Here is a 24,326-nt window from a genome sequence, read left to right on the forward strand (position 1 = left end):
GACATTGGGCAGGTGTATTCCCCTTCTAGGGGGCTACTATGCCTGAAATTATCATCCAGTTCTGACCAAGAGAAAAAAGTTAGTTTTTTTCTAATTACCCACGGTAGTCAAAAGGAACCATAAAGACTCATCTTTTCAAACATTGACTCAGGTTTGGTGCTGAGCTGAAGTGGTCTGACTACAAATTGGCCAGAGCAGAAATGGGATGTTTTCCAAAATGCTGAATTAGGGTCTGAGTTGAAGGGGGGGGGGGTCAGTGCACACTTCTTATGTATGTATGTAATCTATACACACATGCAAGCACACTGCATGCATACACTGCACACACATATGAGACATGCGCTTAGACATATATATGCACAAATTTGTGTTATCGGCCTGTGCCCCGGATCTTTTAAGAACCTAGCAACGCCCCTGCTCCCAGGGCAATAGGCAGGTATTCTTCTGGTTGCAAATGCAGGATCTCTTGGGTATCGTGGCATCCAGTCAACCTGGGCTGGGACCATACTTTCTGAAGAACAGCCACAGTTCTGGCATTTCCCCACATCTCTCTGTTGCAGTAACGCCGGGGTCGCCAAAGTGGTGTCCGGAGGGTCCTCTCTTGGTGCCTGTCAGGCTCCCCGCCCCTCCTGATTTTCATTTTATTAAGATGTTTGCATTATTTTTTAACTGGGAGGGTCACGTGCTACAAAACAAAGTGCTGCCTTCCAGTGTGGTCTCTGTGTCCCGTTTTAGAAGAGTGGTTTTGTGTTTTGGAGCTCAGACCCCAGCCCTGCCTTGTACTTCACCTCTTGGGCAAGTTACTTTTCTTTTAGTCTCACCAGTTTGCCTTTGCGGAAATGAGTGTTTTGTGACCAGCCACCCCCCTGGCATTTTAGGAATGGTCAAGCCCCTCCCCCATGGCAGCCATTGTGTGAGAGTGCCCATGACACCCTCAAAATTCCAAATGTGCCCACTGTCTCTAAAACATTGGGGAGTAGGGCACCACCATGGAAAGATGCCCGTGCCCCATATAATGGCAAAGAGTGGGGAATGACTGCTTCCCCCCAGGGCCTCCTGTGCTGGGAATGGAACGAGCAAAGTCACCAAGGGGGCACATTTTTTAGACCTGAACATTTAATTTGGGATGCATTTTGCAAAGATCCAGAAAAACACACACAGAAGGTACACCAAAGCGTTTTGCACAGCGCTCACTTGTGTGTGTCTGAAAATCAGAAAAACGTATGTCTGCATGCGTATATTTAATTTTCAACCGTACACATCATTCATCTGGGCTGGGATCGACATATGAATGTTGCTATTCACCCAATTTTGGATGGTTGCTGTTTGTATATAAATCCAATTAAATTTGGGAGAGCTTTTAATTTCACTTTCATTTTTAATGTAACGTGCTAGCACAGCCTTCTCAGACCTTGCGGCTCTCAGGTTGTGTTTGACTACAACTCCCATAATCCTCAGCCAGCATAGGCAGTGATGGGTTTTGTAGTCCACCCCCTGGAAGGCGCCGGGGTGGGAGTGGCTGTGCTAGGCCCCAGGCACATACCAAAGGTTCTTGACTAGGAATGCAGGTTTTTAAATAATTTTGATTTGAATATCATTAGAAATAATAGGAGGGGTTCCTGGTCCCCTGCAGCCACTTCGGAGCTATAGCGGGCTGAAAACGAAGTGTTAGGGATGCAGTTCACAAGGAAGTATCCTGCTCTTGGCTGTGCTGGCTGGGGGATGCTGGGAGTTGTAGTCCAACACATGTGGAGTGCACCAGTTTGGGGAAGGTTGCTCCATAATCAGCTCTAGCCAGCAAAGGCAATGTTGAGGGATAATGGGAATTGTAGGCAAAAAGATCTGGAGGGCCACAACATAAGAACACGAGAAGAGCCCTGCTCAGTTAGACCAAGGTCTATCTAGTCCAGCATTCTGTTCCCACAGTGGCCAACCAGCTGCCCTCAGGAAACCCACAAGCAGGACACGGGTGCAACAGCACCCTCCCGCCCATGTTCCCCAGCAACTGGTGGACATAGGCTCACTGATACTGGAAGTAGCACAGAACCATCAGGACTAGTAGCCACTGATAGCCTTATCCTCTATGACTTTGTCCAATTCCCTTTTAAAGCCATCCAAATTGGGGGGCATCAATATAACTTGTGGAATTGAATTCCATAGATTAACTATGCGCCGGGTAAAGAAGTACTGCCTTTTATCTCTCCTGAATCTCCCAATGATCAGCTTCATGGGATGACCCCACTAGGATCTAGTTATATGAGAGGAGGAGGAACACTTCTCCCAATCCACTTTCTCCACATCATGGATAGTTTTGTAGACCTCTATCATGTCTCCCCTCACACTCCTTTTTTCCAAGCTAAACAATCCCAGCTGTTCTAACCTTCCCTCTTAGGGGAGATGCTCCAGACCCTTGATCATGTCAGTTGCCCTTTTCTGCACTTTTTCCCATTCCACAATGTCCATTTTTTTAGGTGTGGTGAGCAGAACTGTACACAGGATTCCAAGTGTGGTCGCACCGTAGATTTGTATAGGGGCAGGCTGATATTGGCAGGTTTATTCTCAATCCCTTTCCTAATTATGCCCAACATGGAGTTTGCCTTTTTTTACAGTGGCCACAGACTGGGCTGACATCTCCATTGAGCTGTCTACCACAACCCCAAGATCTCTTTCCTGGTCAGTCACCACTAGCTCAGATCCCATCAGGCTATACTTGAAGTTGGGATTTTTTGCCCAATGTGCATCACTCTACACTTGCTTACATTGAACCACATTTGCCATTTAGATGCCCACTCTCCCAGTTCGGAGAGTCACAGTTCCTAAATAATGTGGTGTCATCTGCAAACTTGGCCACACCACTGCTCACTCCTAATTCCAGATCATTTATGAACAGGTTGAAAACCACTGGTCCCAATACAGATCCCTGTAGAACCCCAGTGTTTACTTCCCTCCAGTGGGAGAATTTAGCATTTATCCCTACTCTCCAATTTCTGTTCTTTGACCAGTTCCTGCTCCTTGGGAGGCCCTCTCCTTCCAAGAGAGCTGCCCACTCCTATCCTAGAGGGATGTCCAAGCAATAAGAAGCTAGTTTTACGAGATTGTCACTAACAGAGGGGGCATCCACTGCCTCTTGTGGAAAACACATGAAGTTGGGAGCACAGATTGATGTAGCCCACCAGAGTTAGAAACTGTAATGTGATGAGGATTCCTGAGAGTCTCAGCTTTTTTTTCTTTTCAAAGCAAGCTTCTAGCCCTCATTGATCATTGAGGGGAGACACAAAAACCCTTTGAAAACATGGCTACAACATAAGTTTCAGAAGCCTAAAGCTGGCTGGGTTTGTTGGGGTAGGAGAAATGATAAAGGTCAGCAGATATCTGCGCCGCCCCGTGGGCCCAATGCAATTCATGGCTGGGTTGGACCAGAACAGCAAAGGTCTGGCATATTTTTTTAATTAAACAGTGGGCAAATGAAATGTCTCCTTTCATTTACAGGCAAAGGTTTTGGGGGCAGTGTCGATCCTAAATTGCTTTTCACAGGATGGACTGGAGCTACATCTCCCTTTTCAAAAGTGTTGAACCCAGTGGTGTAGCGGTCACTTTTTTAAGGGCAGGCACACATAGTGACAGACCCCACAGCCATGCCCCCACGAGAGGCCCCAGAGGCGGGGAGCTGTGCTGATCCATAGCAACAACCCTCTTCTAGCAGTTCCTATCTGCACGCGAAGCAGGTCTACTGGAAAGCAAATGGCTCTTAATGGCCCATTCCAGACCAGGCCACCCCCAAATACTTTGCATCACAACAGGGAACAATATATTGTTGCTGGGAAAATTTGTTTCCCTCCAGCTACTGTGAAGACTGCAGCTGAGCTCAGAGGGAAGAGGGAGGTCTGAGACGGGTGGCGGATAACCTCAGCATCCCTGCTATTCGAAAGAAATGCCGGGGCTGTGTCTCTCTGAGCCCTGGCTCCACCGCACCACCCAACAAACCCCATTATTCCCATGGACTCAAGAGAAGCTAGCCAGAGGGTGCCAGCGCCATTCCTCGTGTGAGCCGCAGAGTGGGCCCGCACGCCCAAGGTCTCTGGTTCAGCCGCATCCTTCTTCAGTTAAAACAGCCGGTGAGGGTAGCCGCCAGCACCGGACAGCTTGGTCCACTGGGCTAACTCCTTGTAATCTACCAGAGGAAACTCCCAAAGGCGCTCGAAGGAGGTCGTCTCGTGCAAGACTGGCTAGCTGGAGAGCCCCAGGCAGAGGCGATCTGTTGGGAGCATTTGCCGAGTGTCTCTCTTGCTCCCGCTGGCTCGCTCGGCCTGGTTCCTCCTCCTCAGCCTCCCCCTCCATCACTTTTGCGCTCTGCTACCAGAAGGTCCATGGAGGCTGCATGAGTTCATAAGCGGGGATGCTGGTGACATTGACAGGGATGGAGATGACGGCCCAGGGCAGCCCGTGCTGCTCCAAGGATCGGCGGATCATGTATCTGGAAAGGCGGTTGCAACCGGTAAGGAGAAAGAAAACTGCTCAGGTTTTAAATTCATACATAGATAACATCAGGGGTTGCACCCAGCTGCACCCACTGATGACATCACCCACCCACCCACGCCCATTTGGCCTTTCTCTGCGCTGAGAGCAGCATGGAGTTTGGTGCCTCTCTCAGCATGGAGAAAGGGACTCAGCTGAGCCCCCCGCCTCCTGCATCCCTTGCTGTGACCTCTGATCTCAGATCAGATCATAGACAACAGCAAGGCGTCCTCCTGAGGGGATTCCTCCAGAGGGCAGGGCTTGAAGGCCAAGCCCCGCCCCCTGGAGGAATCTACAGAGACTCCGCAGACCAGATGCGGAACCTCCACGGGCCAGATTCTGCCCGTGGGCCAGAGGTTCCACATCCCTGAATTAAATGAACATTAACTTTTCAATAAAAAAACATGTAAACAAATACTATCCAATCTAATATACGGGCAGATAATGATCACAGCCAACATTATCTGCAATTAATACCTTAAGATTTTATAATATGTGAACTACATCTAATCCATTTATATTCTGGATCAAGGGTGGGTGTGGCTTCTGCTTTGTTGGACCGACAGCGCTTGAAAAAGCACACAAAAACTTAGAATCCCTGTGGTCCACGTACAAAGCTTCCTCAGGATCTCTTTAACAGGCAGAACGACACTGTGCAATTGGATGCATGTTTACTCGGAAGTAAATCCCGGTGTGTTCACTTTATTTGTATTTATTTACCATTTGTATCCCTCTTATTTTTAAAACATCCTCCCGCAAAGCAGCTAACAAATCAAGGAAAAAGGAAAGGTTCCTCCTGTGCAAGCACCGGGTCATTACTGACCCCTAGAGGGACGCCGCTTGCGCTGGCATTTTCATGGCAGACTGTAGTGGGGTGGTTTGCCATTGCCTTCCCCAGTCATGACTACCTTCCCCCCAGCAAGCTGGGTACTCATTTTACCGACCTCGGAAGGATGGAGGGCTGAGCCGGCTACCCGAGACCTGGCTTCCGCTGGGATTGAACTCAGGTCGTGGGGAGAGTTTCAGTTGCAATACTGCCGCCTACCACTCTGCACCACACGAGGCTCAACGAATCAAGAGCAGCCACAATAAAGTGAGATTTAAAATCAATCACATATTAAAAAACAAGGTAAAAAATGTGATCATTCAAAAAGCCAGCACAAAAACTGTATGTTGTTGTGAAAAGCCCTCCTGAGCAGAAACATTTTCAGAACCTGTCTGGATCAGCCCAGGGTAGAGTTTTCTGCAACTGCAGTGCCACCAGTAAAAAGGCCGCGCTCTTCGAGCCTGCCAATTGAATCCTTGCTAATGACAGGCCAGGTAGCCCATTTAGGGCTTTAAAGGTCAACACCTTTCCTGGTTTGCTGGACCTTATTCCCTAAGTAAATGTCTACAATTATAGCCTGTGTCACGTGACCCTGCAGGACTTAGAAGCAGCAGCTTGCTGAATTGGGGCCAGGTCCAGAATTCTTTGCAAAGAATCCAGAAGGGCCAAGGGTCCCCAGTGGATCATAATCTACATTCAGCCCAAACCTGTTCTGGGTAACTAATAAATAACCTAGTTCCAACTCAGACAAGACTCATGACATAAAACAAGGATGCTGTACCCCAGCACCCAACCACTTTGCCCGTATTTCTTGTCTGCTCTTTTCCAAAGCTTTGATCCTGTTCCAGAATGTAATGACAGGTTGCCGGGTTTGGGGTTTGTTTGTTTTTGTGGAAGAACTGGTTGTGCTGGCTCTCCATTCATAGGCTTTTGAAACAGGTGCATTTCTGCATAAATGAGACTTCCCAACTTCCCCACTGCTCTATGGTTGGATTTATGTATTGTTTGCTAGCACGGTTGCTGCTGTCAGTAGATGACCTGCCAGGTCTCTATGCTCAACTTTAACTTTATATACCTAGTAGTAATATTTATGGGGGGGGGGGGGCGCGGTGGCTTAGTGGTTAAGACGCTGAATTGCAGACCGGAAGGTCTGCAGGACAGCAGTTCGAGACCCGAGTGCTGCGTGACGGAGTGAGCTTCCGTCTTCAGTCCCAGCTCCTGCCAACCTAGCAGTTCGAAAGCAAGAAATTGCAAGTAGATAAATAGGTACCGCCTCGGCGGGAAAGGTAACAGCGTTCCGTGCACCTCGGTGTTCAGTCATGCCGGCCGCATGACCACGGAAGCGTCTTCGGACAGCGCTGGCTCTTCGGCTTAGAAACGGGGATGAGCACCGCACCCTAGAGTCAGACACGACTAGCTGGGGACACCTTTACCTTTAATATTTATGGAGACAAGGTGGGGGTGGGGGAACATTGCCCCCCATTTCTTCAACACTGACATTCATGCCCATTTGCAGGGGTACCAGATATGCATGGAAATTGCCTGCTCTTTCGGCACCCACCCTACACCCAGAGACATTTACAAATCTCTTTTTGAGCCTTGCCAGAGACAGTGCTGCTCTTGAGCGAAGCCAGGGCCGGGGCCCCTCCAGCCTGTGGGCAAGATGTGGCGTACCAGGCCCCTCCACCTGGCCTGCCAGCTCTCCCACAAGTCCATGCCCCTCTCAGCAAGACCCAACCCCTCCCCCTGGCACCTACCTCGTCCTCCACTCCTGGAAGTGCATTGTTGGCAGTTGGTGGGTGGGGGGCACCTACAGGCTCATGACGCAGGACTGCAGCAGCGCCGCCACCCTCCCCATGTTCCCTGCCACATCTGTTAGCCCTAGGAAGCGCTTGGGGAACCCTGGAAGCATCCGAAGCACTCTCACTTTAACTCTTATCAGAACTTTGGGGAACGTTGGCCATGCTAGGCAGTGTTCACCAGTGCTTTGGGAAACATCAGAAAGATCCAGTAACCACAGGAGGGGGCAGGGAGTTTCAGTCTGTTTCCTGTCTCCTAGCTGAGCAGAGAAGACGAAGCTGCTCCAGCTGGTCTAGGGGCTATACAAGCAAACAAGCTCCCAGAGAGAGAGTGAACCACGAGAGCAAACGGGAGTTCAGCAGGGGAGGTCAAAATTTCTTTTTCTTGTAATACACTTCTATACCAGTAGGACACTGCTGTTAGCCTGTGCTTTGTCCTCTATTAACTGGGGGTTATCCCAGTACAATCAGAAAGCTAGAAACATAAAGGGAATAGAGACTATGGAAGGAAAAGGCTCTCCAGTGGTGGTGACCTGCAAGGTCTGTGCCATGTTTGTTTTCTTGCCTGAGAGCAACATGGCCTATACATGCAAGAAGTGCAAGTTGAGCACGCTGCTGGAAGAAAAAGTAAGAGGACTGGAGCGGCGAGTGTCGATCCTCCAGGGAATGAGAGAAGACAAAGAGTTCTTGGACAGAATGGTGCAACTACAGCAGCAAAGCGAAGTACAGAAGATGGAAAAGCAACAGCAAGCTGAGGCAGAAGTGGAAAATGCTGAGGTGAGGAAAAATGAAGTAGAGGATACTCCTTGGAAAACGGTGACAGTGAGGAGGAGAAGAACTAGACGCCACTCTGCACCAGTGGAAGCAGTGCAGCTATGGAACTGATTCCAGGTACTTGAGGATGAGACTGGAGGACAGCCTGCAGAGGAAGAGTTACAGGGGAACCTGCATGAGAGCAAAGCAGAGGCAATGAAACCAAGGCCTGAAACAAGAAGAAGAGAAGAGTAGAAGTCGTGGGAGACACCTTGCTGGGTGGGATCGAAACCCGTGTATGTTGCAAAGACCGTGGACTCGCCAGGTATGCTGTCTCCCGGGAGGACAGATTAGAGATGCGACTGAAGGGTTGCCTGCACTCATAAAGCCCACTGACAGGTATCCCTTTCTTCATACTGCCAAACGGAACTATGAAGAAATTACATCAGACTTGGAAGCTTTGGGAAGGAAACTCGAGAACTTTGGGGCCCAGAGAGTTTTCTCATCTATCCTTCCAGTAGTTAGAAGGGGGATAGAATGGCCACAGCATGAAGATCTTTAATCAGGAGGGCTTTAAACTGAATCCTACAGGGGAGGGAGACGTAAAATTGGGGGTAACAATGGACAAAGGCTCATGTACCACAATGGAGAGAACAGCTCTAATAGCACCCAATAATAGTCATCAAAAACATGTAGGGAAAAAAGCCAGACTATGAAGCACATGGTCTTCGATGTCTATATACTAATGCCCAGAGTATGGGAAACAAACAGAACGAACTTGAACTCTTAATATGGGAGGGAAATTATGACTTGATAGGTGTAACTGAACCTTGGTGGGACGACTCCCATGACTGGAATACAGAATTGAAGGATATAACTTGTTCAAAAAGAACAGAAGGAACAAAAAAGGAGGTGGAGTTGCTCTATATGTTAAAAATACATATCTCTGCACAGGAATACAGGAGGATGAGCTTGGTAGCCCCATCGAGAGCATCTGGGTTAAAATAAATGGAGCAAAGAATAAAAGGAACATGGTGGTCAGAGTCTACTACCAGCCACCCAATCAAGGAGAAGATGAGGATGGAACTTTTGAAAAGCAAATAGCCAATGTTTCAAGGAAGCATGATGTAGTAGTAATTGTTGTTGTTGTTCAGTCGTGTCCGACTCTTTGTGACCCCATGGACCATAGCACGCCAGGCCTTCCTGTCCTGCGCTCTCTCCTGGAGCGTGCTCAAGTCCATATTAATTGCATCGGTGATGCTATCTAGCCATCTCATCCTCTGCCGTCCCCTTCTCCTTTTGCCTTCAATCTTTCCCAGCATCAGGGTCTTTTCCAGGGAGTTTTCTCTTCGCATTAGGTGGCCAAAATATTTCAGCTTCAGCATCTGTCCTTCCAATGAGCAGTCAGGGCTGATTTCCTTTAGGATTGACTAATTTGACCTCCTTGCAGTCCAGGGGACTTGTAAGAGTCTTCTCCAGCACCACAGTTCAAAAGCATCGATTCTTCGGCGCTCAGCCTTCCTTATAGTCCAGCTCTGTTAGGAGACAAATTGTGCAAAACATGGCCCCTCCAGGAAATTCCGGACTTGTGTTGCTGATAATTTCCTCCTACAGAAAGTGGAGGAAGGAACTAGAGGATTGGCTATCCTTGACTTGATCCTAACCAACAGAGATGACTTAGTGAACAAAGTAGCAGTTATAGGAACTCTGGGGGAAAGTGACCATGTTATACTTGAGTTCTTGGCTCCAAAGGAAGCAAAAGCTGAATGTAGTCAAACGCGTACCCTGGATTTTAGGAAAGCCAATTTTAATAAAGTCAGAACAATGGTAAGTAAGGTCCCATGGCAAGCGACTCTAATGAGAAAAGGAGCCCAAGATGGGTGGGAGTTTTTTATAAAGGAAATTCTCAAGGCACAATTACAAACAATTCCAACAAGAAAAAAGGCGGAAGACAACAGAAGAAGCCAATGTGGCTTCACAAAAAGCTTGGAGATGACCTGAAAACAAAAATGGACACATATAGGAAGTGGAAGGAAGGCTGCACTGAGCAGAGGGTTGGACTCTATGGTCTTATTGGCCCCTTCCAACCGTACTAGTCTATGATTCTATGAGGGAGGGAGATTCAATCATCAGGGACTCATGAGGTTGAGGTGGGGGGCAGCGCTGCTTGGAAGGGATCATTTCTGCTCTGTGTGTGAAGGTGTGCGTGCAGGTGTGAGTGGATGGGTGGTGGGGTGTTTGTATTGTACATGTACATGTGGCTTTGGTCTCACTCACTTCGGATTTTGGCTTTGCCTACCATTACAGCCCCTGGAAGGTTACTCATGAGGGGATGTGGCCCTGACAGCGAAAGGCGCCCCCACCCTGACCTACGATTTTGTAAGAGCTCTCCCAAATGGTCACATTTATTGAACATCAGGGTTCTATTTTATATATAGAATCCCACAAGGACACCAGCTGTGGGTCGCTCTTGTATAAGATATATAGCAATGACATAGCGCTTTTCAGCCAATTCACAAACAGTACCCCAGTAAATTTACAACACCCCTTTAACGTAGGCCTTTATTATGGCCTCCCCTGCCAATTTTGCAGATGGGTGTGTGCATGCACTGCGGTTGCAGAGAACAAGGGCGGGCTTAAAGCCCTCTAGTGAATTCCTGAGGGCAAGTTTGGACCCAGGGCTTCCTGGCTCCCCCTCTTGGCCGCTTTGCTGTGCCAGCCCTGAGCCACTCACCCATCTCTCCCGAGCAGGAAGAGGGCAGGAATGTCCGCTGCCTGCCTGGTGCTGTCCTGGATCATCTGCACATAGGAGCTGTCACTGTCATAGGCGTTGTCGGCAATTATCACCGCGCGGCCCCCGTTTTCCTGGACAATGCGGGTCTTGGACAGAAACGAGCAGCCCCTGAGGGAGACACGGTTGACAAGAGTGTTGTGCCTCATGCCACCATGGCTGCTGTCTTGTGCACATGAGGAGCACGGACACAGGGGAGTTGCGGGCACCTGAGATGGGGCCAAACTAGACAGGATGGGAATGCCTCCCTTTGGGAGATGAACATGTCACGTCTGAAACGGGAAGTCTACTGTTGACAACGGAAGGGACCCGTGGCTGCGGGGAGTGGAATTTTCCCACTTCCCAGCATGCCTCGCTGGGCTCCAAGACTTCATGGAGATTTGCCCTTATCATGGCTCACTTCTAAGTCCCGAAGTTCGACATCCCTGACTTAAATGTTGGACCAAGGGTCTTGTATTTCTCCTACCACTGCGCACGATCCTAGCACATTGCACATCCTTTAATACTGTCTCCGGTAGGCCATGATTCAATTTTGGCAACAAGGCCACAAAAATGACCTGCATAGAACAGCTCTGACTAGCCTGAACAGGGCGTCAAAGAACAAACACTTCCGAGGCTCCCCTGCCTGTGTGAAGTTGTTACTTGACCAATCAAGCGGCTGTTTTGGTAGCTTGCCAGTATTACTCTCCCCGTTTTGCAGATGGGAGACTGAGGCTGAGAAATGGGTAAGGTCACTGTGATGGCGAAGGTAAGATTTGAGCTGTCCCCCTCAACTGTCACTCGGCATTCTATAGCCCCTGCTCGGTCTTCATTGTTTTGGGAGGAGGGGGCCCCTCTTGTGTGTGGGTAGTGCCATTTTGGATGCATAAGCGATGGCACTCTTCCTCTTGAAGACTGGAAAGAGAGGGAATGAGTCAACAAACGCATGGCGAGCAGGTTTATCAATGGCTTCTAGCCGCAGTAAGTGGAACCTCTGCACTAAGGTGCAGTAGGTCTCTGAATGAACAACAGGGGACCACTCCCACCTTCATGCCCTGCTCGTGGTCTTCCCGGTATCGGGGTTGCCTCTGAGCATACAGAGTGTCAGAGTAGCTCAGATTCTGAGGAAGAGCTGCAACGTGTGGGGGAGGAACTTTCCCAGGCTTCAGAGGCACAGCTGCACGGAGAGCCCCCCCCCCACACACATCCCTGGAAGTGATAGCGAACAGGGGGCGGCGAGGGAAGAACAACCTGAATTCTTAGACTCAAGACGCAGACGCAGGCACAAGCGGGAAGTCGCAGGGGCTGAACTTTGGCGCTCTGCCCGATTGGCTCGGCGTCAACAGCGGCGCCTAGAGGTGTCACGGGAGTGGGAAGATCTTCCCCTCCCACCCCTTAAGTTAAGAGAGCTTGCCGCCTTTTCCCCAAACGGAGATCAACTTTCATAGTTTCCCTTTGAACTCCCTGAAGGCTGTTTCTTTTGTAGTCTGCGAGTCTCTAGCAATTTGCATCTGTATGCCTCATTAGGGTTAATGGAATTAAAGCCTTGGAAATGCAGCCTCTGGTCTGAGTGTTGATTTGGCTCTTGGAGTTCTCAGCTGGGCAAAAAGGGAATCCTGACAGCCGGTGGCATTTGGCTGGCCACGGTTGGAAACTAAACACTAGATCATGGACCACAGCAGTTGTCCTCCGGGTGTGCACCAATCATCCCCCTTGTACAACCAGTGTATTTCCGTTCAGCCCCTCTAGTGCACAGTCGCACTCAAAAGCAGCTTAGTGGTGCAAAGAAACTCACCCACGCTCCACCAGGGCAATCTGGCCTTCGATGAAGACGCCATTGTTTAGCACACCGCAAGCCTCCGGGGGGTCCGCTGGAACCAGGTAGATCTGCTCATATCTGGTGTTCTTGGGCAGATGGAAGAGACACACAAAATGATGAAAATAACACCACAGGCTGTTGAGCATGAGCAGAAATCATGGGCCTTCGTCCTCTTTTCCTTCCTCTCCCTTACCACGCTGCCGAGGAATGCCTGCACTAGAAACTACTGGCGTCACCCAGTTAGAGAAATCACAAACATGCCAGTTTTACAGTGTGATCCTATGTGTGTCTACTTAGAAGAAAGTCCCACGGTGTTCACTGGGATTTACACAGGATTGCAGCCCTGTCCTATGCATGTTTACTCAGAAGTGATTCCCACTCCCTTCGATGGGATCTACTTCCTAGTACAGTCTTCCCCAGCCTGGCGGCCTCCAGATGTATTGGACTACAACTCCCATAACCCCCACCCCCACCCAGCATAGGAGATGGTTTCTTTCTTTATTAAATGTATATACCACCCAACTGGCACATATATTCAGGGCAGTTTACAATCATAAAAAAGCCCAACAAGCCCAAATCACCAATAAAATAATAACCAACATAATAAATGCACAATGAAAATGTTCAAATATTAAAACATTAAAAAATATTAAAGTGCCAGAAGTAAAGCTAATTATCAGAGCAACAGATTAAGGTTAAATGCCCACTTGAAAAGGAAGGTCGTAACCTGGCATCTAAATATATACAGTGATGAAGCCAAGGGGATCTCCCTGGGAAGGACTTTTCACAGATAGGGGGCCACTACCGAGAAGGCTATTTCTCCAGTAGTCACCCATCACACCATTGTGGGTGGTGGCATCCACAAAAGAGCCTCTGAGGATGATCTTTGTCTAATCCCTGCTTGGCCATGAAGCTCACTGGGTGACTTTGGGCCAGTCACCTTGAAAGAGGAAAAAAAGCAGGATGTAAATGTAATAATAAATAAATAAAATAAACTGGGGAGGAACATAAGGGAGAACAGGCTCCTTCAGGTAGACTGGTCCCAAGCTGTTTTGGGCTGGAAAGGTCAGCACCAATGCTTTGAACTGGTGTTGATGATCATGGGAAGAGACGCTCCTTGGAGCAACCAGGTCTCAAGCTGTTTAGGGCTTTGAAGGTGATAACCAGCACCTTGAATTGCACTCGGAAAAGAACTGGCAGCCAGTGTGGCGGATCCAATGAAGGTGTCACATGGTCCCAGCACTTTGCCCCCATCAAGAACAGAGCTTAAGGGTGCAACCCTATGCATGTTTAGACAGAAAAAAGTCCTACAACTCCCAGCATGCCCCAGCCAACCAGGCATAGGATTGTGCCCTGAATTGGTTAGATTAACTGCCTACAAATTTAATGTCGCAACCTTCCTAAAAACTTTAGATTTAATCTGGTAAGACATCTCAAGCTGTGGTAAGATGGTAAGACATCTCAAGCTGTGAGCTCTGGCGGTAGGAGACCTGGTGCCTTATCCTGTGTGCCTCTGGTATCTAATCAGAGGAGGGACCTGCTCTCTCCTGCTCTGCAGTGCCACCACTGTAGATGACCAGAAGGCGGCAGAGCAGCTCCCAGCTCTGCAGAAGTCACAAGAAGGGGCCAATAGGGCTCCACCTTGACCTATACAATCCTGCCAGCTCTGGCTTGTTCCTCAGTCTGGGCAAATGTCCCTTGTGCCCTCCTGCCCTACTTGCAGCCCTAATACAGCCAGAGATCAGAGAAGGAGAGAAAGCAGAGTTACCTTAAGCCAATTATGAATCTCAAGAAACACCCAGGTTTTTTTTTTCCTGTATGGAGCTGTAATGTCCAGGCTGCAGTGCAAACCTGAGCTGATATATATACTGTCCATCTAGGCAACTGAATCATGCATCACCAACATGCTTTTAAAATAAAAATAAAAAGCCCTCCTCCCTCCCAATCCCTTTGCTGGTGTCTCGTATCTTTTTAGATTGTGAGGCTGATGGCAGGGGCTGTCTGATTATCAATGAGGAACATCGGAAGCTGCCTTAGACTGAGTCCGACCCCTGGTCCATCTAGCCCAGCATTGTCAACACTGACTGGCAGCAATGGCTCTCCGGGGTTTCAGGGAGGAATATTTCTAGCCCTCCTCTGGAGATGCTGGGGATCGAACCCGGAGCCTTCTGCATTTTGCATGCAGGAGCTCTACTACTGAGCCATGGCCCCTGTAAGATGCTTGGAGAGTCTTTTGACCAAAGCGTGGGATATAAATGCTTTGAATAAATACATAAATAAATAACAAATAAACAAACATAACAGCAGCAGTGGATGAGGGAGCATATTTGGGCTGGATAAAGAATTAATACAGCCTCCCAGTGTAGCAGGAATACCTTTTAAAAAAGATAACACATTTTTATTCCTGAGTCCAACTGGGCAGGCCTGGGAGCAATGGGGAGGGTGTGTGCATGTTAGATTGTTCTGGATTGTGTGTGTAGGAGCATCAGAGGGGAAGATGGATTAAGGAAGGATCCTAAGAATTAGCAAGCAGCATACTCTCACTTGGGGAGGGACAACTCCTTTGGACAAGGAGAAACACAGTTGGGGGTTGAAACCATAAAGACTTGATGCTGACCCTGCACCAGAGGAGGCGGGACAGAGATTCGGGACCATTAAAAGGAAGTCCTTCTTCACACAGCGCAGAGTTAAACTATGGAATTTGCTACCACAGGATGTAGTGATGGCCACCAGTTTGGATGGCTTTAAGAGGGGACTGGGACAATCCCTGGAGAAGGCTATGAATGGCTACTAGTCTTGATGGCTATGGGCTACCTCCAGTACCAGAGGCAGGGAGTCTATGTGCACCAGTTGCTGGGGAACATGGCGGGAGGGTGCTGTTGCACTCATGTCCTGCTGTGGGCTCCTGGTCGACAGCTGACTGGCCACTGTGTGAACAGAATGCTGGGCTAGATGGACCCTGGGTCTGATCCAGCAGGGCTCTTCTTATGTTCTTAGGACAGCACAAAGCAAGGCTGTAAAAAAGGACCAAGAAGCAGGCAGCAGCCCATACCAAGCAGACGAGAGCACTGATAATAACTCCGTCTCTTGTCCTTTATGAATGCAAAATCAAAACCCTATGTGATGGGACACAAACACAGATGTATGAAACAACCCTGATGCAATAAACTCGGCCAGACTGAAATGCCACCCCACCAGATCAAACATGCTGGGCAAATGGCCCCAGCGAAGAGCTGACTCACAAAACGCTTCCTGAGCCACGGGGAACGCGCGAAGCTATCACTGAGGCACTGAATGCTCCAAAACTGTTTAATTTGCAAAGATAACTGGAGTATGGCCAAGCAAGGAGGAGAGGGCCTGCAATTTCAAAATCGCATTCGGATAGTTGCAATACCGGTGGCCACCACACCATCAAAAGTCTTCGTTGTAACCTCTTCATTTACAAATGTTGCAATATTCTTGGGGGCCCAGAAGCAAGCACACAGGCAAGTACAGATGAACACAGGAAGAGCCGTGCTGGGTCGGACCAAAGGCTGATCTCCAGTGTTCTGTTCCCACAGTGGCCAACCAGATGCCTGTGGGAAGCCCACAAGCAGAACGGGAGGGCAACAGCCCCCTCCCGCTAATTTAATTAGGGCACAATCCCACTGAGATATTAAGCAGCCTCCAAAGTCAGATGCTGAGTATTCATTCAGTGCAGGGCGGCTGTAGCATGGAGGTGATCCTCGCCTCCGTGGTCCAGCCGCCCTGCATTTTTGGCTAGATGGCCGATTTTGGCTGTCTAGCCACGGCTTTGGGGAAGGAGAGGGAAAAAGGCTGCATAGCGCATAAGAAGCTGAGTAAAGTGGCTTCTGCAGTCTCCTCCCCTCCCTGCCCCGGGGACTGCCCCTTCCCCCCATCTCTGCACTCTGTTTCTGAGCGCAGAGACACAGCTGGTGTGGAGAGAACTGTGCCAACTATGACAGGAGGGGACCGCAGGTTCTGGGGACCACATTTGGAGCCCTGGCTCCACCAGAAACCGAAAAATCCTATGGCCCTCTAGGTAGTGTCTTATTTATTTATTTGCTCCATTATTAATTAATTCATTCAAATAATGTTTATCCCATCCTTCAGCCAAAAAGGCTCCCAGAGTAGCTTATGAATACAAGACATAATGCGGTCCCTGTCTGCAAGCTTACAGTCTAAAAGGCACGACACAAAAGGAAAGGGGATTGGGAGAGAGGAGGGAAAAAGCAATTTCAGGCACTAGATTCTTAGTTCCTAGGCACTAGATAAGGTAACACCACTATTCTGACATACTAAACCAGGTCCCCTCCAGCCAGCCAAATCCCAGCTGCTTCTTTTCATCTCTCCTCACACTCAGTCCCTTCAGGCAAAACTGGCTTCTTCAGCCCTCATCCACCCAGGCAGGTGATCTGACCCACATCCAGGTGTTGGAAATTGTGGATCTATGCCCACTGGCTCTCACTAATGTCCACACTATGATAATGCCTAAATGATTTTCTTCAGGACCAGGCTGCACCTCTCACAATATCAGCATTGTTACATTTTTACCTCCACCCCCCCCCTCACTGTTAATGCAAAAAAAAAAAGGAAGTGGGGAGAAAGGCTGCCTTGCAAAATAACGTTGAACATAGTTGTAGATCCTGCCTGGTTCTCATACTTACAAACACTCCCCCGAAGTCCTTGGCTGGTGTGGCGGTAAAAATGTAGCGGATATCACCGGGGCTCAGCACTTGGAAATAGAGATATTCCTGGATGCGTAGACCTGTAAGATGAGAGGTCAAAAAGAGAAGAGAGAGAACATAAACTCTAGCAGCACTGTGTTCCAACGGCCTTTTCCCCAAAATAGGAAAGGAAGTTCTGGATTCAGAAAAGGCAGTCTTAAGGAGCTGGGTTTGTTCAGGGTGGGGTGTGCTTTTGGAGAAAGTGAGGTTCATGGGGGGCTACACCGCCTTCAGATGTGGCAGTATGAGCGGCAGTAAGATGTCATGTGTTGATGGGAGGTAACAGATGGGGCTGGCCAAAACCATTTTGTTGCCGAGACACAAAATCCACCCCCCCACACAATTAATAAGGGACACAATCCATTGGGGGGGGGATCTCCTGCACAAACCCCATTGACATGAGCAGGAGACTCCTGTTCATTTCAATAGGGGGTTTGTGCAGGAGATTTTCCCCTGCAAGTCAGATCTGGCTGTTCTCCCACTCTGCTGCCCTCAAAATCCACTGCAATTAAGCGCAATCTCTTGAGGCTCCGATTCATTGCCTTAGGAAGTAAGTACTGCACAGCTTCATTATAGATATCCTGCAGGTTACAATGGAGGCTGGTTTCTGTCTTTGTGTTTACTCCTCTCTTCCCCACAACAAACCCATTAGTGTCTCCTCAGAATTAACTCCCATTGTGGTGAGGTCCTGCAGGTTAACATGGGGGCTGGTTTCCATATTTGTGTTCTCCCCCTCACCTTTCCCAGCACATGCATATGTGTGTCTACTCAGAAGTAGCTCCCATTGTGCTGAATGAGGCTTGCCTCTGAATGCCTACATCAGAACGTGCAGAGATTCCCCCTCAATTGAAATGGCACACTTCTAAGCCCAGTTCCTTAGATGCGATTAAGCGCGCTCTCAAGGCTCCGAATCATTGCCTTAGGAAGTAACTCATTCACAGCTTCTGTACAGAGATCCTGTGTGTTAAAATGGGGGCTGGTTTTGCTCTCTTTCCCACAACAACCCCATTACTGTCTTGTCAGAAGTAACTCCCATTGTGGTCAATGAGGCCCTCTGGGTTAAAATGGGCGCCAGTTTCCCTCTTTGTGTTCCCCCTTTCCCAGCACAAGCATATGTGCGTCTACTCAGAAGTAACTCCCATTGTGCTCAATGATGCTTGCTCCTGAAATGCAGGTGCATCTGGACTTTCAGGGGAAAGCGGAAAGGGGGGAAGCCTCTCTTATTGGTTGAGCAGCCCCTGCCAGTCAGATGACATTCATTCCAATCCCCACCCCACCAGGAAGTATGTTCTGTGAAGTGATTTTTACTGGTGCGTGCAGAGAATCCGCTTGTGCAGCCCTGCTCACAGCAAAGCTGCTTCCTTCTAAAAAAAAACCCCGGTACTCCTCCATTAGCTCTCCTTCCGTTGTTGTGGAAACATGGCCTTGGTGATCTCCAGATGTGTGTTGGACTACAACTAGCATAATTCCCCAGACAGCTATGGTATACCCACCTATGCTGGCTGGGGGGGGGGGTTATGGGAGTTGTAATCCTACATATCTGGAGACCATCAGCTTGGGGAAGGTTGATCTGATCACTCCATGGAGGCTGCCTGTTGCAAGGCTTAATATTTGCTTCCTTCCACAGAACAAGTCCATCTTTTCAGGCATGAATGGAAGAAAAAGTAGTTGTTAAGAGCATGGTGTAGCGGTTAGAGTGTTGGACTGATCCTGGTTCTAGTCCTTACATCAGAGGTCTCCAACCTGGTGCCACAGCACCCACTGGGATCTCTAATGGAGCCCATGAAGCTCCCCACTCCCTGCCCCCTTCAAAAAAATATTTTTAATAAAAACCTTGAAAAAAAATTAGGGTGCCAGGATCCTATTCCTGTGCTTGCTGTAGATAAGATGTTGGCAGGCAGGCAGAGAAGGAAAGAGTTGCTTTCTGACCCCGCCCAATCTTCTGTCCCCCTGGACCATTCCCCTTTGGTCTGTTTCTCTCTCTCCACTCTCAGCCTCTAGCCCCGCTATTCCCCCCCGCACTTCTTTAGCTCACTTTTGACTAGCCAGCCCCCCCGCCCCGCATGGCAGCCATGTTGTGACTAGCTACATCCATCATGGGAACCATTTTGTGGTGGCACCCACAGAAGTTTCACAAATTCCCAACTGTGCCCACGGGTCCGAAAAGGTCAGGGGGGCCTGCCCTACATGGCTATGAAGCTCACTGGGTGACATTGGGCCAGTCCTTGACTCTCAGCCTAACCTACCTCACAGGGTTCTTGTGAGGGTAAAATGGAGAGGAGGAGTTCCTCGCAAGTGGAAAAAGGGTGGCAAATAAATGTAACAAAGAAATAAATAATGGACACCCCCCTCCCTTAAAAAAAGGATGCCTCAGCTGTCAGAAGCTTGGAAAGGGACTGAGGTGAGATCTACGCTCCAAATGTATGTTGGTTTTAGACCTGTCACGCAGTTTCACCCAAAGTTCTGGGAACTGTCATTTGGTGAGGCGCTGAGAACCCATCTCCACTCAGAATCCCTGACTCACGTAATAGGGTTGCTTGGCAACACTGAAGGACTGCTAAACCAGTTTCAGATTGCCCTGCCGTTGCCCGTGTCATCTCCCTACGCAGCCCAAGGTTGGGCAAACAGGTCTAACCAAATTTGGAGGTCTTAAAACACTGAAAAGATTCTCCGAGGACGGTCTGTCCTCACCCCTGTTTCTCCAGAACAATTACCTTCTCCAGCCCTATCCCTGCATCCATCACTGAGGGATCCTGAAAGCACAGCAAGAGCTGGCAGCTTCCTCTGGCCAGACCCCAGGAAACGTTTGCTGGAAGCCGCCGACGGAGCTCATTAATCACGTCTGCCTGGATTGTGGGTGTCTGTGGCATTCCCACAGAAGCACTAAACAGTGGTGCAGCTGGCTCATTTTAGACCCTGGACTTAACGGTCTTAGGGCGCAAACCCCCGCATGTTTAGACAGAAAAAGGCCCTACAACTCCCAGCATAGTTGGCTGGGGAATGCTGGGAGTTGTCATACCTTTTTCTATCTAGAAAAGCATAGGATTGTGTCTTTAATGGAGGATCTTTTAGACAGCCATGTCTATTATTTCCGTGGTGAAGGACAACTTACATTTCTCTCCCACCCCTGCAATCACCATCCCGTGCTTTAAAACTGCTTCTGCAGTCCTGCTATATCAGAACAACAACAAAACTGTTTGCCACCTCGATGTAAACAATAATAATATTGGGAACGTGTGCACTCTTGCATTTTAAACTCACTTCAATCATAGCACCATCATGGCGGCAGGAATAAAACGGAGCATCCTTTAAACCCTGCTGCTCTCTGGTAGTCAATTGGGACTTTGACCCCAAGGTTTAGCCCTCGCTGTACCACGTTAGCTAAGATAACAAATAAGCAAGTACTGGAACGTATAAACCCAGACATGTCATTGGATGGAAAAATCATGAATCTGCGATCGACGTATTTTGGCCATGTTATGTGGAGGAACTCACTAGAAAAAGCAATTATGCTCGGATTGGTTAGCGGTAAAAGGAAACCTGGCCGCCAAAGAACAAGATGGCTTTTGTTGTTCAGTCGTTCAGTCGTGTCCGACTCTTTGTGACCCCATGGACCATAGCACGCCAGGCCTTCCTGTCCTGCGCTCTCTCCCGGAGCGTGCTCAAGTTCATATCCATTGCATCCGTGACGCTATCTAGCCATCTCATCCTCTGCCGTCCCCTTCTCCTTTTGCCTTCAATCTTTCCCAGCATCAGGGTCTTTTCCAGAGAGTTTTCTCATACCATCAAAATTGATACCAACCAGAGCATGGAACAGCTCAAAGAAAAAGTACAAGATCGGGATACGTGGAGAGAGATGATCCATAGAATCGCCAAAAGTCGGCCACAACTGAATGGATAATATCATGCACCACGGGCAATGAATCTGGTGCCTGATGAAGAATCAGGTGCCCAGAGGATCTCAGGGTTTGAATGTTAAGGAAGGTGGCAGGAACAGGAAACACGGGTGCCTTGTCCTTCCTGTTAGGGCCTGCTGAAACAACTACTTGGGTCGCCAAAGGCTGCTAAATAACAGCCAAGTATTGGTGGTTGTCAGGTGCCAGGTGTATTGCCTGACTCTTGTCATAGTCCCAAGTGGACAGAAAATACAACAGATGGTTCAAACCCCTCGTGGCTGGTTGTATGTGGCTAGTGTTCAGCCTGGTGGATTGCAAGTCATGTGAGCTTCTGTTAAAGCACCGGCAAGGAACCTGGTGGCTTCCAGATCTTATCAGACTACAACTGCCACCATCCCGGTCTATTGGCCATGCTGGTGGGGGCTGATGGGTATTGGGAGCTGATGGGAATACTAGAACCCAAAGGGGTCATCCCATGAAGCTGAGTGGTGGGAGATTCAGGACAAATAAAAGGAAGGACTTCTTCACACAGTGCAGAGTTGAACTATGGAATTCGCTACCACGGGGTGTAGTGATGGCCACCCATTTGGATGGCTTTAAAGGGTGATTGGACAAATTTCTGGAGGAAGAGTAGGCTCTCAACAGCTACTAATCCTGATGGCTCTGTGCTACCTCCAGTATCAGAGGCAGTGAGCCTATGTACACAGGTTGCTGGGGAACATGGGCGGGAGGGTACTGTTGCACTTGTGTCCTGCTTGTGGGTATCCTGGTTGGCAGCTGGTTGGCCACTGTGTGAGCAGAATGCTGGACTGGATGGACCCTGGGTCTGATGCAGCAGGGCTCTTCTGATGTTCTCATGGAGTCCAGCATCATCTGGAAGTCTGCAGGTTTCCCACTCCTGCATTAAGGTTACCTAATGAGTTTAGGTAAGGCATTACTCTTCTAAGGGAAGAACACTTGGAGGAGAAACCCGCCCCCGAGGTCACTCTCACTGGGGGAGCCAAAGTTTTTAAGGATGCCACTGGGGAGGGATTAGACCAAAGGCCTAGTCCGTTCACCACAGCAACCAGCCAGATGTTTTGAGGAACCCCACAAACCGGGCTTGAAGGCCAGAGCCCCCTCCTGCTGCTTCTCCCCAGCAACTGATATTCAGAGGAGACTGCCTCTAAGCATGGAGATCCATTTAGCCACATCCTAGCTAATGTCCACCGATAGACCTGGCCTCCTTCATTAATTCGGCGATTTCCCTCTGACCTGTAGCACGGGACGAAGACTGCTTTGCCATATGGCACTGATATAATGCACGGGATGCACTTTGTTCAGGCAAAGCACTCTGCGTATGCACTAAAGCAGTATTGCTTTAGTAAAGCAGCAATATTGGTGTAAAGCCCGTCACCGAATATATCACCCTGTCCCTCCCCCAGGAGTATTCTACATCACCCCACTGGATTGCCGCCGATTTGTGAGCTGACCCGTAATCGGTACAAGAAGAAATGAGGCTGCAAAGGAAACACGTGCCTGGATCCGTCCCACGCGACCGCCTGCGGCCACGCTGCAAATAGCGGATGCGAAAGGCGAGGGGTTATAAATAGCCCCGAGCCCGCACGCCCCGCAGCAGGTTGATGGACGCCTGTGAGGCCACCGCAGGGCCTCCGGATGCCTTCGCGGTCCTCAGCACGCCGCTAAGCTACGCATGCAGCTGCGTGCACACAGATCGCCCGCTGATGGCGGGTGGGGGAGAGACCCCAGCCTGGCGGGCTTTCGCGCCTTAACGCTGATGCGCAAAACCAGCGCGCGAAGCTGTTTGCGGCAGAGCGAGCAGCAGCGCCGGCTCCGGGTCTCGGGGGCCGCTCGGCGGGCCCAGCGAGCCCCCTTCTCGCCGCCGCGATCGCCAGGTGCTCCCGCCCCTCTTCCTCCTCCTCGCTGCCGCTCGCTTGCTTGGCAGGCGGAGAGCCGGGCAGCAAGTCCTCTGGGTATCAGCAGCGGCACCCGCTATTGCTCCTTCTCCCCGCCGCTGCTGTGCGGGCCAGGGCCAGGGCCAGGTCAACAAGGGCACGGCCGCGGGGAAGAGGAGCAGCAAGTCAGAGGGAGGCACAGCTGCAAATGCCAGTGGCGACGTCTCTCTCTCGCTCACACACACACACACACACACACAGTCTACCGAAGGCTCCGCACGCCACACGTGGATTGCAAACACACCAGGGTGGTGAAAACCACTGCACGAGCCCAGATCTCCGGGAAAGGTCCGCTCCGTTTGCCACACGCAGCTGCTGCTGGCCGCGCCGGGCGCCAGCCCCGCGCTACAGGCCGCGCGCCGCGCCCGGCTGCAGGCCGCGCAGCGACCGGGTACTCACTGTGAGCCGCGGAGCACACGCACAGCCAGGAGCACAGCCATCCCGGCCAAGCGCGGGGCATCGCCGGGCTGCAGCCGCCGCCTCTTGCGAGCGCTCGAGGGATGCGCACCGGGCTCCCCGATCTTTCGGCGACGTTCGGAGGAGGAGCCCGCCTCCCCGGTCACTCTCATTGGGTGAGCCGAAGCTTTTGAGGATGCCATTGGGGAGAGTTTTAATCAATCATCTGGCTCTCTCTGCAGGGTTTTTGCTCCACCAACAAGCGCCTAATAGAGAGGAAAAGAAGGATCTCAAAAGATTTCGGCTCGTAGTGCTGGTCAAGAATCTGGAATAACTGGGACATGATCCAACTGACAAATTTAACTGGTGGGGAGACAAAAGTACCATAACTTTCGAGAAATTAGAAAATGGTTTTATTAAAGTTCTTTCTGTATTTGTTTATTTGCGGGATTTGGCTTCCACCTTCCCAGTTCCTGAAAGGAGATGCTAAAGGGGGCATACATCATCTAACAATAAAAAGTAAAAACAACACGCAATTGTTCAGTCAATAAAACAATAAAAACAACAAAGTAATAATAGGTTGATCTGTTTTACTAGTCCAACTTTTCATGGAAGCCTTTGAGACAACCCCATAATCCTCATCCCCTACTGAAATTAAGCATAATGCTAAGAACATTAAGCATAATGCTAAGAACATAGGAAAAGCCATGCTCTTGATGAGCTGCAGATAAAATTCTGCATGAAGAGAGTGATGCAGGGGTTGGCCATGGCAGAAAGTGGAGGGGAAAAAATAAAACAAGTTGGCTTATCCTGAGACCATCTCTAGTTCCCAAACTGTGGACTCTGAAATAAATTACAATGGCTTTCCCT

General features: G+C 49.6%; 1 protein-coding gene across 4 annotated transcripts; it reads right to left on the bottom strand.

Moving 5' to 3' along the window:
* Positions 1–1,226: 1,226 nt before the first annotated feature.
* PRADC1 (protease associated domain containing 1) lies at positions 1,227–23,609 on the bottom strand. Of its 4 annotated transcripts, none has more exons than XM_084855292.1 (6): positions 23,460–23,609; positions 17,150–17,250; positions 12,459–12,568; positions 10,628–10,795; positions 6,647–6,738; positions 1,227–4,474 (listed from the first exon to the last, which is right to left on the bottom strand). In XM_084855292.1, the coding sequence occupies exons 1-6, from the start codon at positions 23,518–23,520 to the stop codon at positions 4,467–4,469; spliced, it is 540 nt and encodes a 179-aa protein (XP_084711418.1). In that variant the 5' UTR covers positions 23,521–23,609; the 3' UTR covers positions 1,227–4,466. The 4 variants fall into 4 exon arrangements, with proteins under 4 accessions (XP_084711418.1, XP_084711416.1, XP_084711417.1 ...); XM_084855290.1 differs by having other exon boundaries at positions 6,612–6,738; XM_084855291.1 differs by lacking the exon at positions 6,647–6,738.
* Between the last annotated feature and the right edge of the window lie 717 nt (positions 23,610–24,326).

This window comes from Heloderma suspectum, chromosome 5 (genome assembly GCF_057233095.1).
Source record: "Heloderma suspectum isolate Gila_16-S chromosome 5, 16-S_ref, whole genome shotgun sequence".
Taxonomy (NCBI): domain Eukaryota; kingdom Metazoa; phylum Chordata; class Lepidosauria; order Squamata; family Helodermatidae; genus Heloderma; species Heloderma suspectum.